The sequence below is a fragment of the Desmodus rotundus genome, chromosome 4 (assembly GCF_022682495.2).
Source record: "Desmodus rotundus isolate HL8 chromosome 4, HLdesRot8A.1, whole genome shotgun sequence".
Taxonomy (NCBI): domain Eukaryota; kingdom Metazoa; phylum Chordata; class Mammalia; order Chiroptera; family Phyllostomidae; genus Desmodus; species Desmodus rotundus.
The window spans coordinates 179,448,847-179,462,951 of record NC_071390.1 but is presented as its reverse complement, the minus strand read 5'-3'; the positions used below and the strand labels follow the sequence as shown (position 1 = coordinate 179,462,951).

Below are 14,105 nucleotides of genomic sequence, written 5' to 3'. Positions count from 1 at the left end.
TGACTCCGCACCCCGATCCTACTGCAGCACCCCCTTCCCTCTCTGGAGCCAGGGCCTCACACCCTGTAGCCCACTCCCCTGGCCCCTCCTGCCGGCGTCTCTTCCCCACACAGCCCAGGTTGCCCCCGCCAACCACAGACCCATGTGGCTTCCCCCTGGGCTAAGGTGGGATCTGGCCGCTGTTCCCAGAGCCCCCTGCAGGGCCCACCCCAGCCCAGGGCCATCATGGTTCTCGTCCCTCCAGCCCGTGTCTGCACTGAGGCTAGCATGGCTGGGCCCTTCCACATACAGAGCCCCGCACAGTGTCACCTCTGGAAGCTTTCCTTGTGATTTTGATGGGGCGTGACTTCCCCTGGACCCCTGCTCCCATTTCAGAGACATCTTTGCCTCCAACCCAAGGTCCCAAGTCAAGATGCCCAGCCCCCGCCCCTGCTCCTGTCTTCAACCCCAGCCTGGAAGGCTCAGAGGCCGGGTCACACAGAGCCCGGACCTCTACTGCAGTGGGGACTCCCACTGTCCATAGGGTTGGTCCCCCAGAACAGCCTGGCTCCAACACAGCGGGAGGCTGCAGTGACCATTCCTGACCATCAGGTGTCGCTATCACACAGTCAAGGCCACCAGCTCTGAAGGGCCCGCCACGGGCCAGGCTGCCTGGAGTAGTGTCCCTGCCTAGAACCCTGGGGAAAGTCTCAGCCAAAATTCCTCCTGTGAAGCGGGATGATTGTAGCCACCTTACCCAGGCGACGTGAGGATTTGAAGTGTCAGAAGATCCCAGGAAGAGCTCTGCACAGACTGGCAGGCTTCCTGGAAGAGGTGCCAGGATTTGGGTTGCATCTTGCTTCATAGGAATAATGGTGACCCCCCTCCTTCACTCCCTGGAAGTCCTTCTTCCCTCCCACTTGTCTGTGGCTAACTCCTGTTTGACCGTCCAGACTCAGCGTTATGTCGCCTCCTCCAGGAGGTCCCCCTGGTTATACTTCCTTTTGTCCTTTACCCAATGGCTGCCGCCTTCTGTTCCCTTGTCAGCTGCCTCCACTGACCCTGAGCTCTGAAGGGCAGGGCCTGGCCCTGCTGGGAGCTCTGAGAGTCTGCTGACCACTCCGCTCCTCACAGCTAGACCTACAGCCCCTGGGGCCTGGGACTCACCAGACAGAGGACCTGGCCCCGGGCCTCTGGGGTCTGATGAAGATCCCACCTGAGGCAGGAGATGGCCCCCCATGCCCCGATTGCCGGAGCCCCGCTCCCTTCCCGACACCCCTCCCGCGCCCACCTTCAGCTCGTGGAAGATGATGTCTCCGAGCGCCAGGTACACTTTGACGTAGTACAGAGTCTCCTCGTCGAACTCCAGCGGCGAGCGGCAGAGCGAGAGCGCCTTGAGGTAGAAGTGCTCGGCCAGCTCGCCGTGGCCCAGCCGGTGGTGCAGGGCGGCCAGCCGGTGGTAGGCCACTCGCTCATTCAGATGGTTCCCTGGGGACGCAGGGGAGGGTCACTCGTGAGGACACGCTGCACAGGGCGGCAGGAGCACAGGCCCGCGGGAGCACAGGCCCGTCAGGAGCTCCTGAGCCGGTGTTGTCTCATAGCTTGTGCCCGTCACCTCCGGTTCTGAGACTCACTCTTCCCATCTGGGAAATGGGCCCGATAATGCCCGCCCACCGCCCACTGCGGGGGGTGGTGACGTTGAGGACTTGGAGGCCTCACCTCAGAGCCTGCACATAGCCTCCTGGATGGGGTGCCTTTGTTGCTATTTGGGACTAGGAGACCCCAAAAGCCATGCAGTCTGCACCCACCGGTGCCAGGGCTCTGGTCCACCTCAAACATGACATCTGACCCTCCTGGTGTATCAGCCACAGCCCCCGCCCCATCCTCAGGAAGTCATCAGACTAGCTACATCCACCTCCCCCTCCAGGTGAGCACTCTGGGGCCTGCACACAAACCCTGCTTCACACCCAGCGCTCTCGGGGCTCCCCAACCCTGGGGGAGGACAGAAAGCCTGGGACAGTACAGTCAGGTGCTGGGACAGAGGGATGCCCAGCACCAAGGGACCGACTTCTGGAAAGGGGACTGGGATTTTGCCAGCCAGAGGACAGCAGGGGCTGGCTGAGTATGGGGAAGGGCCAGCACGTGCCCTGGCAGGCTCAGGGCTGGTGAGAAGCCTGGAGTGTCTGGGATTCAGGGCACAGTGGCCGGCCTCCTGGTTGGCAAGGGGAGAGGCCAAGGAGCCACCGAGCTGGTCACATCCAGCTGTGCAGGGAACAAGGCCCAGGCAGGGGCTGGGAGGCGGGCTGCAGCTCCTCGCTGCCCACCCACACGGAGAGGGCAGTCCATGGATAGATGGACAGACAGATGGCCAGTCCCGCCCCATCTCCCTGTCACCTTCAGCTCCAGCCCTCCTAATCTCAGATGCAGAGGCCGGGCCCAGGGGCATGGGGCTCACCCAGGGAGATGCTGAGAGCCAGGGCCACGTGGGCGAACTCCAGGCCCTCCTGCGGCGTCCCCAGTTCCACCAGCAGCGCCACCAGCTTGTTGCACAGCCGAAGCTCTGCCTCCTGGTTCCCTGTGGTCACAGCCAGTGGCAGCGCCCGTTCCTGTCCACACAGGTGGGGAGGTCAGGCTTCCTCCTACAGTGGCCAACCCACACCCAGGACCCCCCTCAGAACCCCAAACAGAGTGTGGGAGCTGCCCGTTCTCACTGTCCCACTGTCCCACAATGGGAAGGTCAGCTAGGAGAGGTCCTAACACTCCCAGGGCTGTGAGCAAGCTGGGTGTGACCAGCAGCCCACCTGTCTACACTGCATCCCTCAGACTGGCCGCTCCTCTCCTGGGCAGTGAGGACTGGACTTGGGGGTCCAGCACCCCTCTGTGCTCTGCAAACGCCACTTCTATCCGAACCCAGGGGCTGAGCTGCCTGCCAGGAGCTGGGCAGACGGGAGGAGAGAAGCCGTCCTCCCTGGGGACCCATCCTCTCACTGATATACTGTGTCCTTCGACGTGCCCTGTGCATCCCGGAGCTTCACCTTCCTCATCTGTAAAGTGGGATGGGCTTGCATTCCAGGGTTGTTGGAGGTAACCGGGGTGCGTACTGCAAGCCTAAATCTGCCTATGGCCCTCACAGCCCTTCCTTCCTCTGTCCCTGTGGGTGGGAGCCAGGGGGTCCTGACCATCCCAGACAATGTTGCCTTCTGGGAGGCCCCTGCCCTGCAGCACCTGTGCCTCGGCCCGCCCAGGAAGCCCACCGATCCTCCCCCGCACCGTCCCCGGGCCCCTCACCCTGTAGAAGGACACGGCTTTCTCCCGCTCCCAGGTCCCGTTGAAGAAGATGTCTCCGGCCGCCTCAAACAGCTCCAGCCCCAGGTTGGGGTCCCCCGTGTACAGGGCCGCGTCCTGCGCCACCTGTGGGGATGCGGTACCTCTCATGAGACCCTCAGGGAGTGAGCAGGGCAGGGGCCTGCCCACGTGGTGGGGACCTCGCAGCCACCTCCCAGCCTCTCTGGAGCACTTGTGTATCGGGGGCCTCGTCCCTCACACCCTTCAGGAGCGACTAGTTCTGTGTACTTCGTGCTCATTGTCACCCACTGGTGTGAGGGAGAGCCTTTCAGCCTGTGTCCCATGAGGATGCTTGTCCTGTTAAGGGCCCAGAGCCGGCAGGTGTGGAGCCTGGCACAGAGCTGGCTCCCGAATCCCGCGGTCGCGCCCAGACCACGGCACCCTCCGCTCTGGCCTTGTTGGGCACCTGCCCACTGTTTTTCCTCTGTGTCCCTTAGCGACACCCGATGGCACATGTTTGTCCATCTCTCTACCAGAGGACTACAGCTACCGGCTTCTCCACCACGTCTGGGGCCTGGCACAGCACCGGGTGTGTAGCGGCTGCTCGACAAGTGCTGTGGAGGAAACGAGAGGGCGGCACCCCCCTTTCCCCCCCCTGCAATCCAGCCACACCCAGCTGCTGTCTATCCCGGACTTGCCGCCCTCCCGTGCACCTCTGGGCCTTTGTGCCTGTGAGCCCTGCTGCTGGGCCCCCACAGGCCCCCGCTCGCTGCAACTCGAGCCAGCCTCAGTGACCCCAGGTGGACAAGAGCACACCCTCCTGCTACTTTCTGCACCCCCTCATCCTGCCGCAGCCCCGGGGACCCCGAGTCAGCCCTGTTCGAGGAGCCTTTCCTCCTCAGCTAGAAACTGTGGGCGGACCTGGGAGCCTCAGCCCCTGGCCTGGGGAGGCACAGAGCAGGTACTCAAAAAGGGAAAAACTCACAAGGATGGTGAGCCTCCCAGTTTGTCCCAAGTCACGTCACGTTTAAAGGAGATGCGCCACATGAGCCAGCTGTGTGGGCACACTGTGTGGGCACACTGTGTGCACATGTGTGGAGCTTTTGCTGCGTACCAACACGGTGGGGGCCTCTGAGGGCACATACCTCTAGCCCCCGGGAGCTGAGACTTCTGTGGAAGATGCTGGGGGGGGCAGGGTCTAGGGAGAGCGGGGAGGTGGCATGGACACCTGGCATGCAGCTCAGCAGTGGCTTAGGGATGACTGAGTGTTCATGTGCCCACACTTGCACCAGCCCCTCTCACCTGGATGTACAAGTCCACCAGCTCGTTCTGCTGGAGGAGGTAGTAGATTTTCCCAGCCTGCAGCCAGGCATACGCCTCCTTCTCCTTCTCCTGGAGGTCAATGAATATTCCCAGACTGCGCTTGGTGTAGTCCAGCGCCGACTTGTAGGCCCTGGAATCAGACACAAGCGTCAGAGCAAGCACCCCCAGGCCAGCCACCATGTGGGAGAGGACAGGGCTGGGCTGGTGCTGGGGGACCTGGAGCTTGGAGAGTGAGAGTGGAGCCTGCCCTCCCTAGGCTGACTGGAGAGCCTGGTGCACACAGGGTGTGTAGTGCGTCCTGCAAAGATGAAGGAGGCTCTTCAGAGGGAAACGTCAGCCACGTGGGCGGGAGGGGCACTGGGTGGGAGGGGCGAGCTGCTCTGTCTCTGCCCGCCTCCTGCCCACAGGCGCCCGCCCGGACCTCTCCTGGCACAGCAGGAAACAGGGCGGAATTCAGAGATTGTCCAGGCTGGAGGCTCAGCCTGGAGGGAGCCGCAGTCACCCACAGGCCATAATCACAGGTGTCAGGGCTCTGCTCCCGCTCTACTAATTCTGGGGTGGGGCCAGTGATGCGGATGCTGCTGTCTGGGGACCCCACTTTGAGAAGCACAGGTCCAGGGCATTGGGCCATGGGCCATGCCATGAAACCAAGGCCCAGGACTGGCCCTGCCGAGCCCTGAGGAAGCCTGACTCCTCCCTCTCTCTGAGAGTCCCCACACCAAAGGGCTTTGCCAGGCCCTGCGGGCTGTGTGGCTCCAGCCATCCATCACCCCATCTGATCAGGAAGCTCAGTGTGGGCTTCACAAGGGACACGTGACCCTGAAGCCCTGCACCAGTGCAAGGCGATGGGGCAACCGACTTCTGTGCTTCTGTGCATGAGACTCCTCCAAACAGAGGTGGCTGCTGTCCTTACATTGGAACTGGGCCAGTAGGAGCAGGCTCAGAGCAGGCAGACATCAGCTTACGGAAGCCACCATGGCAGGAAGAACAGCCCAGAACACGCTCAGCCTACCCTGGGAGGCTGTGCAAGTGGAGACCGAGGACAGGTAACAGGGGACTCCTGTGTCATTGTCAATCCATATGACCCCAGGCCTGCCAACTCAGGGCTTGTCAGGCACTAAGGACCCGGGGAGGCTGGCCCAGCATCCTCACCACCCTTGCTGCTCCGAGGAGCCAAGCCTCACCGCTCAGTGCCCAGGGACAGGTAGAGCTGGCTGATGGTCGCCAGGAGCTTCCCCTCCAGCGCCTTGTTGGCCACCCTCCGGGCCAGCGCAAGCTGGAACTCGTGGTACACGACACACTGGGCCGCCCTGGGCTTGACCTCGCTGTAGAATTGACACAGCCGCTGGACGGCATGCAGCTGGCCTGGGCGGGGGAGACACCAGGAAGAGGTCACAATCATTTATCACAGCAACTAAGGGCCCCCGCTGCGTGCCCGCCTCTCCCACACCTCTGTGAGCCGGGGTCCTGGCAGGTTGGGAACAGGAGCCCAGACAGGCTGAGGAACATGCGGGAGGTCTGGCCAGGGCCAGGCTGGCTGCATGAGGGGTGCTGCAGAGACAGCACGGCCATTCTTATGAGCCCCGGGCCTGGGGTCCTGGCCAGGCTCTCCCACCAGTGCATCTGCACCTGCTTCACAGAGCTCCCCCCGGCCAGGACAGCGCGTCATGCTGAGCTGACGCTGAGGGGGCTGGATACCAGCACCCCGATGGAGCAGGTGGGCTGGCTGAGCCCAAGGCCAAGTCCCCACACTCAGGGGAGGGGGATGCCAATCCCGTTTCGGCATTCCGGCACCAACACTCCATCCAGATGCTGGGCTCCCAACCACAGCTGTAGTTGCCTTGTCTGAAAGCAGGGCGCCTGGGGACAGTTGAGGGCTTTCTCTGTTAAAAATGATCCATAGCCCTGACCAGGTGGCTCACTTGGTTAGAGCGTCGTCCTGATGTGCCAAAGTTCCAGGTTCGATCCCCAGTCAGGACACATACAGGAACCAACTAATGAATGCATACATAAGTGGAACAACCAATCAATGTCTCTCTCTCAAATCGATAAATTAAAAAAGTGTTAAAAAGATTCAAGGACATAATTTAAAAAATAGACAATAGAAAAATAACAGAGAAAAATCAGTGAAGCCAAGAGCTGGTTCTTCGACAAGATTAACAACACGGACGAATCTTTAGCCAGACTGACCGAGGGAAAAAGAGGGGGTGCGAACTGCAGAGGTCGGACTTGAACCGTCTCCTGGGTCACAGCCTCACGGAAAGGGAGGGTGGTGACGGACTGCTGTGCATCGCGCACACGATTCATCAGAGGACCAGAGAGAGGGGGCGCCGACGACTGAAGCAGCCTAAACCGTGGCTCGGGGCAGCAGGGGGTGACCCTGGGAATCTCCCAGCCCTTGTCTCCTTGCTATTCAGTACCAGGGTGGGGGCAGGGAGCAACATGGTCCTGCAGGCCCCCCGGCTTCTCATTCCCAACTGAGATCCCTGAATGACCTGAGGCACTGCCCAGACCCGCCTGAGGCCACAGGTCCCCCATCCCCCGGCTCGGCTCATGGTTCTTCCTGGAGGTTCAGGGGGCCCCTGACAGCCTCAGTGAGTGCTCCCCAGTGCTCTCAGGGAACGTACCGAACCACAGCCTGGGCTCTCCTGCCCCTAGTCGAGGTTCCCACCACCTCAGTGCCTAGCCCAGCTCATGTACCCCAGGGCCTTTGCACTGGCTGCCCCTTCTGCCAGCCCCCAAGTTAAACCCTCCTTAACCCTCAGGTCCCAGACTAAACAGGCTTCCCTGATCCATGAGTTGGGGCCAGGAGCTGCCCATCCCCACACCAAGAACCTACTATGTGGTTTTGTGACCTGGGTCTCTTCCCCATCAGAGCCCCCTGGGGCCTGTTTGCAGGGGGCCCTGCCCAGAGCCTGGTGCACTTACTCACCAGGGGGGCTGTTTGTAGAGCTAATGCTCCTCGGCCCTGGGGTCACCACACCCGGGAGGCGTCTGGTGCACGGCACTGTTGGAGGCCCAGAGGATGCCCCTGCTAACTCACCCATACATTCAGGGCCCACGCAGGTCTCTGTGCTCAGCACCCCCACCCGCCTGGGCTATGTCCAACGTGACCCTCCCCCATCTGCCCCGACTGTAGGAATACCCCAGGCCTTGGGGCTTCCGGAGCTCAGGGCAGGAAGCCCCAAGCAGACCAAGCCGAGCCAGTGGCCCCGCAGCGGGGCCTGGCCCAGTGTGGGAACACCCTCCAGCACCTGCACAGAGCGGCAGCTTCCACCCCTCAGCATTCTCGGGGGTGGAAAACCACCCCCACGGTGAGTTGCAGCCCGGGTGCGCTCTGAGCAGACGTGAGAAGCAAAGATGTCCCCTTTCCAGGAAGCCAGAGCATGGCCGGGTGGCACTTACTCTCCACGTGGTCCGTCTCCACGGCGACCAGAAAGGCCCACTCGTAATAGCACTTGCCCTGCCAGGCAAGGGCCCGGCGGGTGTGCAGCTGTCCCAGCTGCAGGAGCACCTGGGTGAAGTCCCGGCCACACTCCCTGCCAGGCAGCCTCGAGAAGAGCCGCACGGCTTCCCGGAGGTAGTACTGGGCCAGCCCGCTGGCCCCAGCCTGCAGGCAGAGGGCCCCGACGTTGGCCAGGACCACCGCCTGGTTCCTCAGCTGGCCCTGGCCCTTGGCGATGCGCAGGGCTCGGAAGTAGCCCTCGGCTGCCTGCCGGGTCCTGCCCATCCTCTTCAGGGCGATGGCTGCCATGTTGGCGATCACACCCTCCTGGTCCGTGCTGGCCACTGCTGCGTCCAGTACAGACTCCAGGATGTGCAGGGCCACTGAGCTCTGCCGGTGGAGCACATGCAGCCGGGCGAGGGCCACCAGGCGGTCCACGAGCAGGCCGCCGCCTGCCTCAGCATCGGCCTCCACGGCCTGCAGCATGGCAGAGATGGCCCTGCCGTGCTGCCCGTGGTGGCTATGCAGCTGGGCCAGGCTGGCGCAGAGGGTGCCGCAGCGTGCTGGCCCTGAGCTGGAGTCCGGGGCGGCCAGCGCCTGCCTGAGGTAGTGAGAGATCTGGGCAGGGAGGCGGGGCGGCTGTGGGGTGTTCTGCAGGACCAGGTCCACACTCCTGAGCGAGCTGGCCAGCGAGCCCCGCGTCCGCAGTGAGGCCACCTTGACGCAGCTCAGGGCCAGGTGGGGCAGGCACTTCCGGCTGTAGACGTCTGCCAGCAGCAGGTAGCAGTCTGCCGGCCACAGGGCCTCCGGGGTCCCCAAGGCCCCATGCAGGAGCAGCAGCCTCTCCAGGAAGGGCAGGGCCGCCTCAGACTGCTTGAGATGCACGTGGTGCTTGACCAGCAAGAAGCAGGCCCGGGCCTCGGCCTGCGGGCTCTGGTGGCTGATGGCCCTGCGCAGGGCGTGTCTCAGGAGCTCTGCCTCTGCCCCGGTGCTGCAGACGTGGCCGGCTGTCCCCATGAGCAGGGCAGTGGCTCTGGGCACCAGCTGCCTGCACTTCTCCCTGTTCTTCTGCTTCAGGTGGATGGTGGCCAGGTTGGCATACAGGGCCACCACCAGGAAGAGGTCACCGAAATGGCCCCCTAGGGCTCCCAGGGCTTCCTCGAAGTACACCCGGGCCTGGGACAGCTTGAGCCTCCGCACACAGAGCCGCCCCAGGAGGAAGCAGAGCCTGGCCAGGGCCATGGGGAAGTCCGCCTTCTTGGCCACTCCCCGGGCCTGTGCCATGCGCCCGGCCAGCTCCTCCTCATCGGTGAAGCCGCAGAACATGGTGCTCAGCGCCGGCAGGGAGAGGTCGTACAGGCCCCGGAAGCGGGCCTCGTACCTGGGAGCGTCCAGGAACTGCAGCAGCGAGCCCAGGGCCTCCGGGTCGGCCCAGTTGTCCTCAGCGTCCAGGCAGAAGGAGGGCTCCTCGGTGTCCAGTGAGCTCACACCGCTGGACACTGTGTGGAGACCCCAGGACACTGGCTCCTCAGGGCAGCTGGGGCAGGACTTTCGTTGTTCTAGAACATTCTTCACCTTCTGCAGGGTCTCACGTGGCTCTGGGTGCAGACCAGGCGGAGGCATTTCTGCAAGTCAACAAAACCCTAGATGGGTTAGAGTCTCATCTGAGTCCAGGGTGGGGAAGGGACATCCCTCCCCGGACACATTGTCCCTGCGACAGCACTTTGCAGATACTGCCTTCCCAGGGAATGCCAAGTGCCCAGCGCCCAGTGGGAGCCCAGCGCACAGTGGGAGCTCAGGGCACAGTGGGAGCCCAGCACCCAGTGGGAGCTCAGCGCACAGTGGGAGCTCAGTGCACAGGGGGAGCTTAATCATATGGTTATAGGAGGAACACAGGTCAGTTTGGCCAAGTATCCAAGGAGCCTCCTCTTCTTACTCTTCCTGTGTGAAAGCAGTTTCAGGAGACTGGTGACCTAGCTCCGTGACCACTCAGAGACCCCTTCTCCCTTTGGAAAGATTCCAAGCCACTTAACAGCACATCCCTCAGTACTTTGACTGCCTACGTGTGGCTGTGTCAGCACCCTGGGCCTCCAATCAGGGGCAGGTGTCCCCATGACACCATCGAGAGCCAATCAGAGGAAGGAATGGACCAGCCTGAGCTCAAAAGCCACTCCACAGACTTGACAAAGGCACAGCCAGGTGGAGGGAAGCCCCTTTCTAGCACGGGACCATTTCCAACAGGGAAGATTGGGGACGGCTCCAAACGCCCAGCTCGGCCGGTTTGGGAATCAGAGGCCCGCGGTTACTAAAGGGTTAAAAAAAGAAAGAAAGGGCAAGAGCTAGAGAATCTGGGGACGCCTGGCTACCCGCACTGCCTGCCCCAGCTGTTGGCTTTGGAAAGAGGCAGACCCAGAGCCCTGCCCGGCGTCGGGGAGCAAACACGGCCCACTTCCTGACGGGAAAACACGGGCTTCCAGGGGAATTTGTGTGGAGGAAAGAACCGGCAAAGACTCTTCTGTTTCAAGTTCGCATGAAAAACTGTTTGGAAACAACCATGCCCTTATTAGTCCGTAAAGTCCAGGAATAAAGAACTAGACAGTGGCAAGTCTGACTTCACTGCACACTGGACTTGCTGAGAAAGCACCCTCGTCCAGTGAGGCAAACGGGCGCCCGGGCACGCGTGCCTAGGGGCGTGGCAGGCATGAAGCCCTCTGCTGGGGGGATGGAGGCTCGGAGGCAGAAGGAGGGGTTCTCCCTGGACCAGCCCCTCAGGGGATGGAGCAGACTCTCCCGGGGCTTCTCCAGCTGAGGGCTCCAAATTCAGAGCTCGCTCACCCTTTAACGCAGACAACGTAGGGACCTGCAGCTGCTCTGGGTTGTGCAGAGGAGCCCAGGGCCAGGCCCGGGCCCAGACGATGAGGGGACACCCAGCTTCCCTGGGGACAGGGCCGGGGGACCAGGCATGTTTGCTGGGCTCGCTGCTGCGGCGGAGGGAGCTTCACCTTCCCCTCATACGGCCTCCAGGGTGGGGCTCCCCACCCGCCAGCACCCCCTGTGGACCAGTGATGTCTGCGCCCGGCACCCACGGGCAGCCAGCTCTGGGCCTCTGCCTGGCGTCGTCCCCAAGGCCCAGCCCTGCAGCCTGAGGAGTCCCATGCTGTGTGGGGAGGACCCACCTTGTTGTTCCGGCTGCTCGGCCTCGGCTTCCCCTAGTGTGTCTGAAGAGGGAGAGAAGAGACGAGTCATCCACCAGCCAGCGCCCTCTGGGTCCAGGGCCCTGTCGGGCAGAGAGGGTGAAACCAGGACGGTGACACCCCCAAGTCCAGCGCTTGTGACGGGCAGTGGGATCTGGGGCCACCACTGAGGGAGCCACACCTTGCAGGGTCTGCCCACCTGCAACCAGAACCCTGCCCAGCCCCGGCCCCGCACGAGAGGCTGTGGCTGCCGCTGCTGCCCCTCTGGGGGTGTGCTGCCCTGAACACCATGGGATCTCCCAGGAGCAGGGTGCTCTGACCTTCATCCCAGGGCAGCGCCCCCCAAGCCTCCATGTCCACCCCTGAAGCAGGCCACACCAGCATTCGCTGAACTGCCATGGGAAAGGAACGAGAAAGCCCACAAGAAGGGACCTGTACAGAGACGTGTGAGGGGCGACCTAGGTCAGCCGTGGGGACCCAGCTCCCAGGGAGAGAGAGGCTGGCCCCCGAGTGCGGGTCCCAGCGGGGCTTCCTAGGGAAGAGAAGGATCGGCAGGCTGGGCCGGCCAAGCCTTGCCACTCTGAGGCCGAGTGTAAGTGCACCTGTTTAGAGAAAGATGGAACTGTGTGATCGGGAGTTCACCGCTGCTGCTGGTGGACGGGGTCTGCAAGCAGGCAGAGAAGGTGTGTGTGTATAGGCGTGTATACACATGCGGATGTGTGTGCGTCTGTGTGTACACATATATGCGTGGTGTGGGCACCCGCGTGGGTCTATCTCCCTCCCGTGGGACGAGGCAGGGATCTGCAAGGGTGCTCTGGCACCGTCCCCTCTGTCCTGTTCCTTCTCATCGTTGGTGGCACTCTTCCTTCGGGAGTGGGGTGAGGTGACACGAGAGCCGCCCGACCCCAGCGGCCAGGCCGTGCATGTGCGCACCCACCCAGGCTGTACGCTGAGCAGACGTCCGCGCCTGACAGCTTCCTCAGCAGCCGCCCGGCGTCCTCCTCGGAGAAGCGGCCCACCTCGCTGAAGAAGGCCCGTTCCTCCTCGCCCAGGAAAAGCGCGCTGTCCAACCTGGGGAAGGGGCAGCGCTGCGTCTGAGATCCATGTTTCCGAAGCGATGGTTGCCCGGGAGGACCTGTCCCCACTTCATCCCTCAATAGACTGTCCCTGCACACCCGCTCCGTGCCCAGTGGCGAGGGCGCCTCTGGCGAGGGGCCAGAAGCAGACGCTTGGGAGCAGAACCAACTGCAACAGACACAGCGAGTCATGGTGGCCAGGGAAGATGGGCTCCTAGGCATCCTGCAAAGCCCCACCTCAAATGCCCCTTCCCCTGTGAGGTGGGCTGGGATGGCACAGGCAGAGTGGCTCCCTCCACATGTTAAGCTCCTCACACACGCCCTGCACTGCTTCCCACAGCACCCAACACAAACGCACGTGGGCTCCGTGAGGTCGGGGGAGGGAAAATGGGGAAACAGGGAGGGAGGGAAGGAGGAGGCCATTACTACTTAGAGGACTACAGTATCTGCAGAATGTGAAACTTGGCAATGCACTCTGAAACTTGGAAGAAGCTATTTGGAGAAGGTAAAGTGGACAGAGTAGCTTGTGGACATTTGACAAACTAAATGTCAGAAAATGTCAGTGTCATAAGGACAGGAGCGACAGAGGAACTGCTTCACATGGAGGGGACAAGGCTAAGGAGACAGGGCAGCTGGGAGCAGGGCGACTGGGGCTTTCTCTGGCTGCAGAGAGCGCAGGCGGGAAAACTGGCCCAGCCGGATGGGGCCTGTGGGTGGCGGCAATCCCCTGCCCCTGCCCGCCGCACTGTGCTGTATGAGCCGTGTCCTGGTTTAGGGGTAAAGAGCATCGTGCTTGCGACTCACTCTCAAAGGGCTCAGAAGACTCTAGAAGGAAGGAGAAAGAAGAGACAGCGCCTGTCCTAACGTGGGCGTCCAGGCAGCCGGGGCAAAGGGCCCACGGGCACTACATGCTCTTCTTGCTCCCCGAGTCTGAGACGGTGGTGGGGGGAGAACAGGAGCCGCCCAGGCTCACCAAACAGAGTGTAAAGCGCAGGGTCCGGAACTGAGAGGGTTTGGTGACTGTTCGTGGTGTGGATGAGGGAAGGTGGTAAGGTCCCCTGCTGCAGACAGGACCAGTGGCCCCAGGCACCTCGCCTTCTGGGGTAAGGGATGGGGACAGACTGCTCAGCTCCGCCCCCCGCCCCTGCCACTGCCTCCAGCTCAGACCCTTGCTAAGTCCAGGACCTGTTTAAGCTGCGTGGCCTCCCCAGAGACGTCAGTCCGCAGGGATGAGCCACTAGAGATGGGACGGGGACACTGGGAGCCAGGAAAACGTGAGGGTCCGGATGGGGGCATGTGCCGACCTCATAGCTGGACTCAGGCTGAGCCGGTGGTGCATGGGGGCCTTTGAAATCGGGGGTTCCTGAGGCCTGGGTCATGGGGGCCTTGAAGGCCAGGCCCAGAAGCCTCGAAGGGCTTTATGAAGGGGGTGGCATGATGCTCTGAACTGAACAATGTCCCCCAAATACATGTCCTCAGAAGGGAGCCTTATTTGGAAATGGGGTCTTTTCAGATGTGATCATGGTGGGTGACTCAGGGGCCCTGAGTCCAGGGACTGGTGTCCTTACAAGAGACAGAAGGGAAGGGGCCAGGGAAGGGGCTAGAGACTGGGGAAGTGTGGCCACAGGGAGCCCCTGGAGAGCAGGAAGGCATCTCCCCTGGAGCCTCTGGGGTGGGGCGGGGGAGCATGGCCCCACCCACCCCTTGATTTTGGAGGGACATCTGGCCTCAGAACTGAGAGAGGAGGTGTGTCTGTGGTGTGGCCCCCGAGCTGGAGGTGCTGTTATGGCAGCCCCTGGAGTT

General features: G+C 62.4%; 1 protein-coding gene across 8 annotated transcripts in view; it reads right to left on the bottom strand.

Moving 5' to 3' along the window:
* Nucleotides 1-14,105, bottom strand: part of SH3TC1 (SH3 domain and tetratricopeptide repeats 1) — a 37,562-nt gene that overhangs the window by 1,260 nt on the left and 22,197 nt on the right. For 7 of the 8 annotated variants that reach the window (XM_053922939.1, XM_053922936.1, XM_053922938.2 and 4 more), the window contains 8 exons: nucleotides 12,164-12,297; nucleotides 11,209-11,309; nucleotides 7,993-9,657; nucleotides 5,772-5,952; nucleotides 4,567-4,717; nucleotides 3,268-3,390; nucleotides 2,435-2,585; nucleotides 1,271-1,467 (listed from right to left, as the gene is read on the bottom strand). In XM_053922939.1, coding sequence (XP_053778914.1) covers nucleotides 1,271-1,467; nucleotides 2,435-2,585; nucleotides 3,268-3,390; nucleotides 4,567-4,717; nucleotides 5,772-5,952; nucleotides 7,993-9,657; nucleotides 11,209-11,309; nucleotides 12,164-12,297 — 2,703 coding nt within the window. The remainder of the gene's footprint in view (nucleotides 1-1,270; nucleotides 1,468-2,434; nucleotides 2,586-3,267; nucleotides 3,391-4,566; nucleotides 4,718-5,771; nucleotides 5,953-7,992; nucleotides 9,658-11,208; nucleotides 11,310-12,163; nucleotides 12,298-14,105) is intronic. The other variant, XM_024573522.4, reaches the window with a different exon arrangement.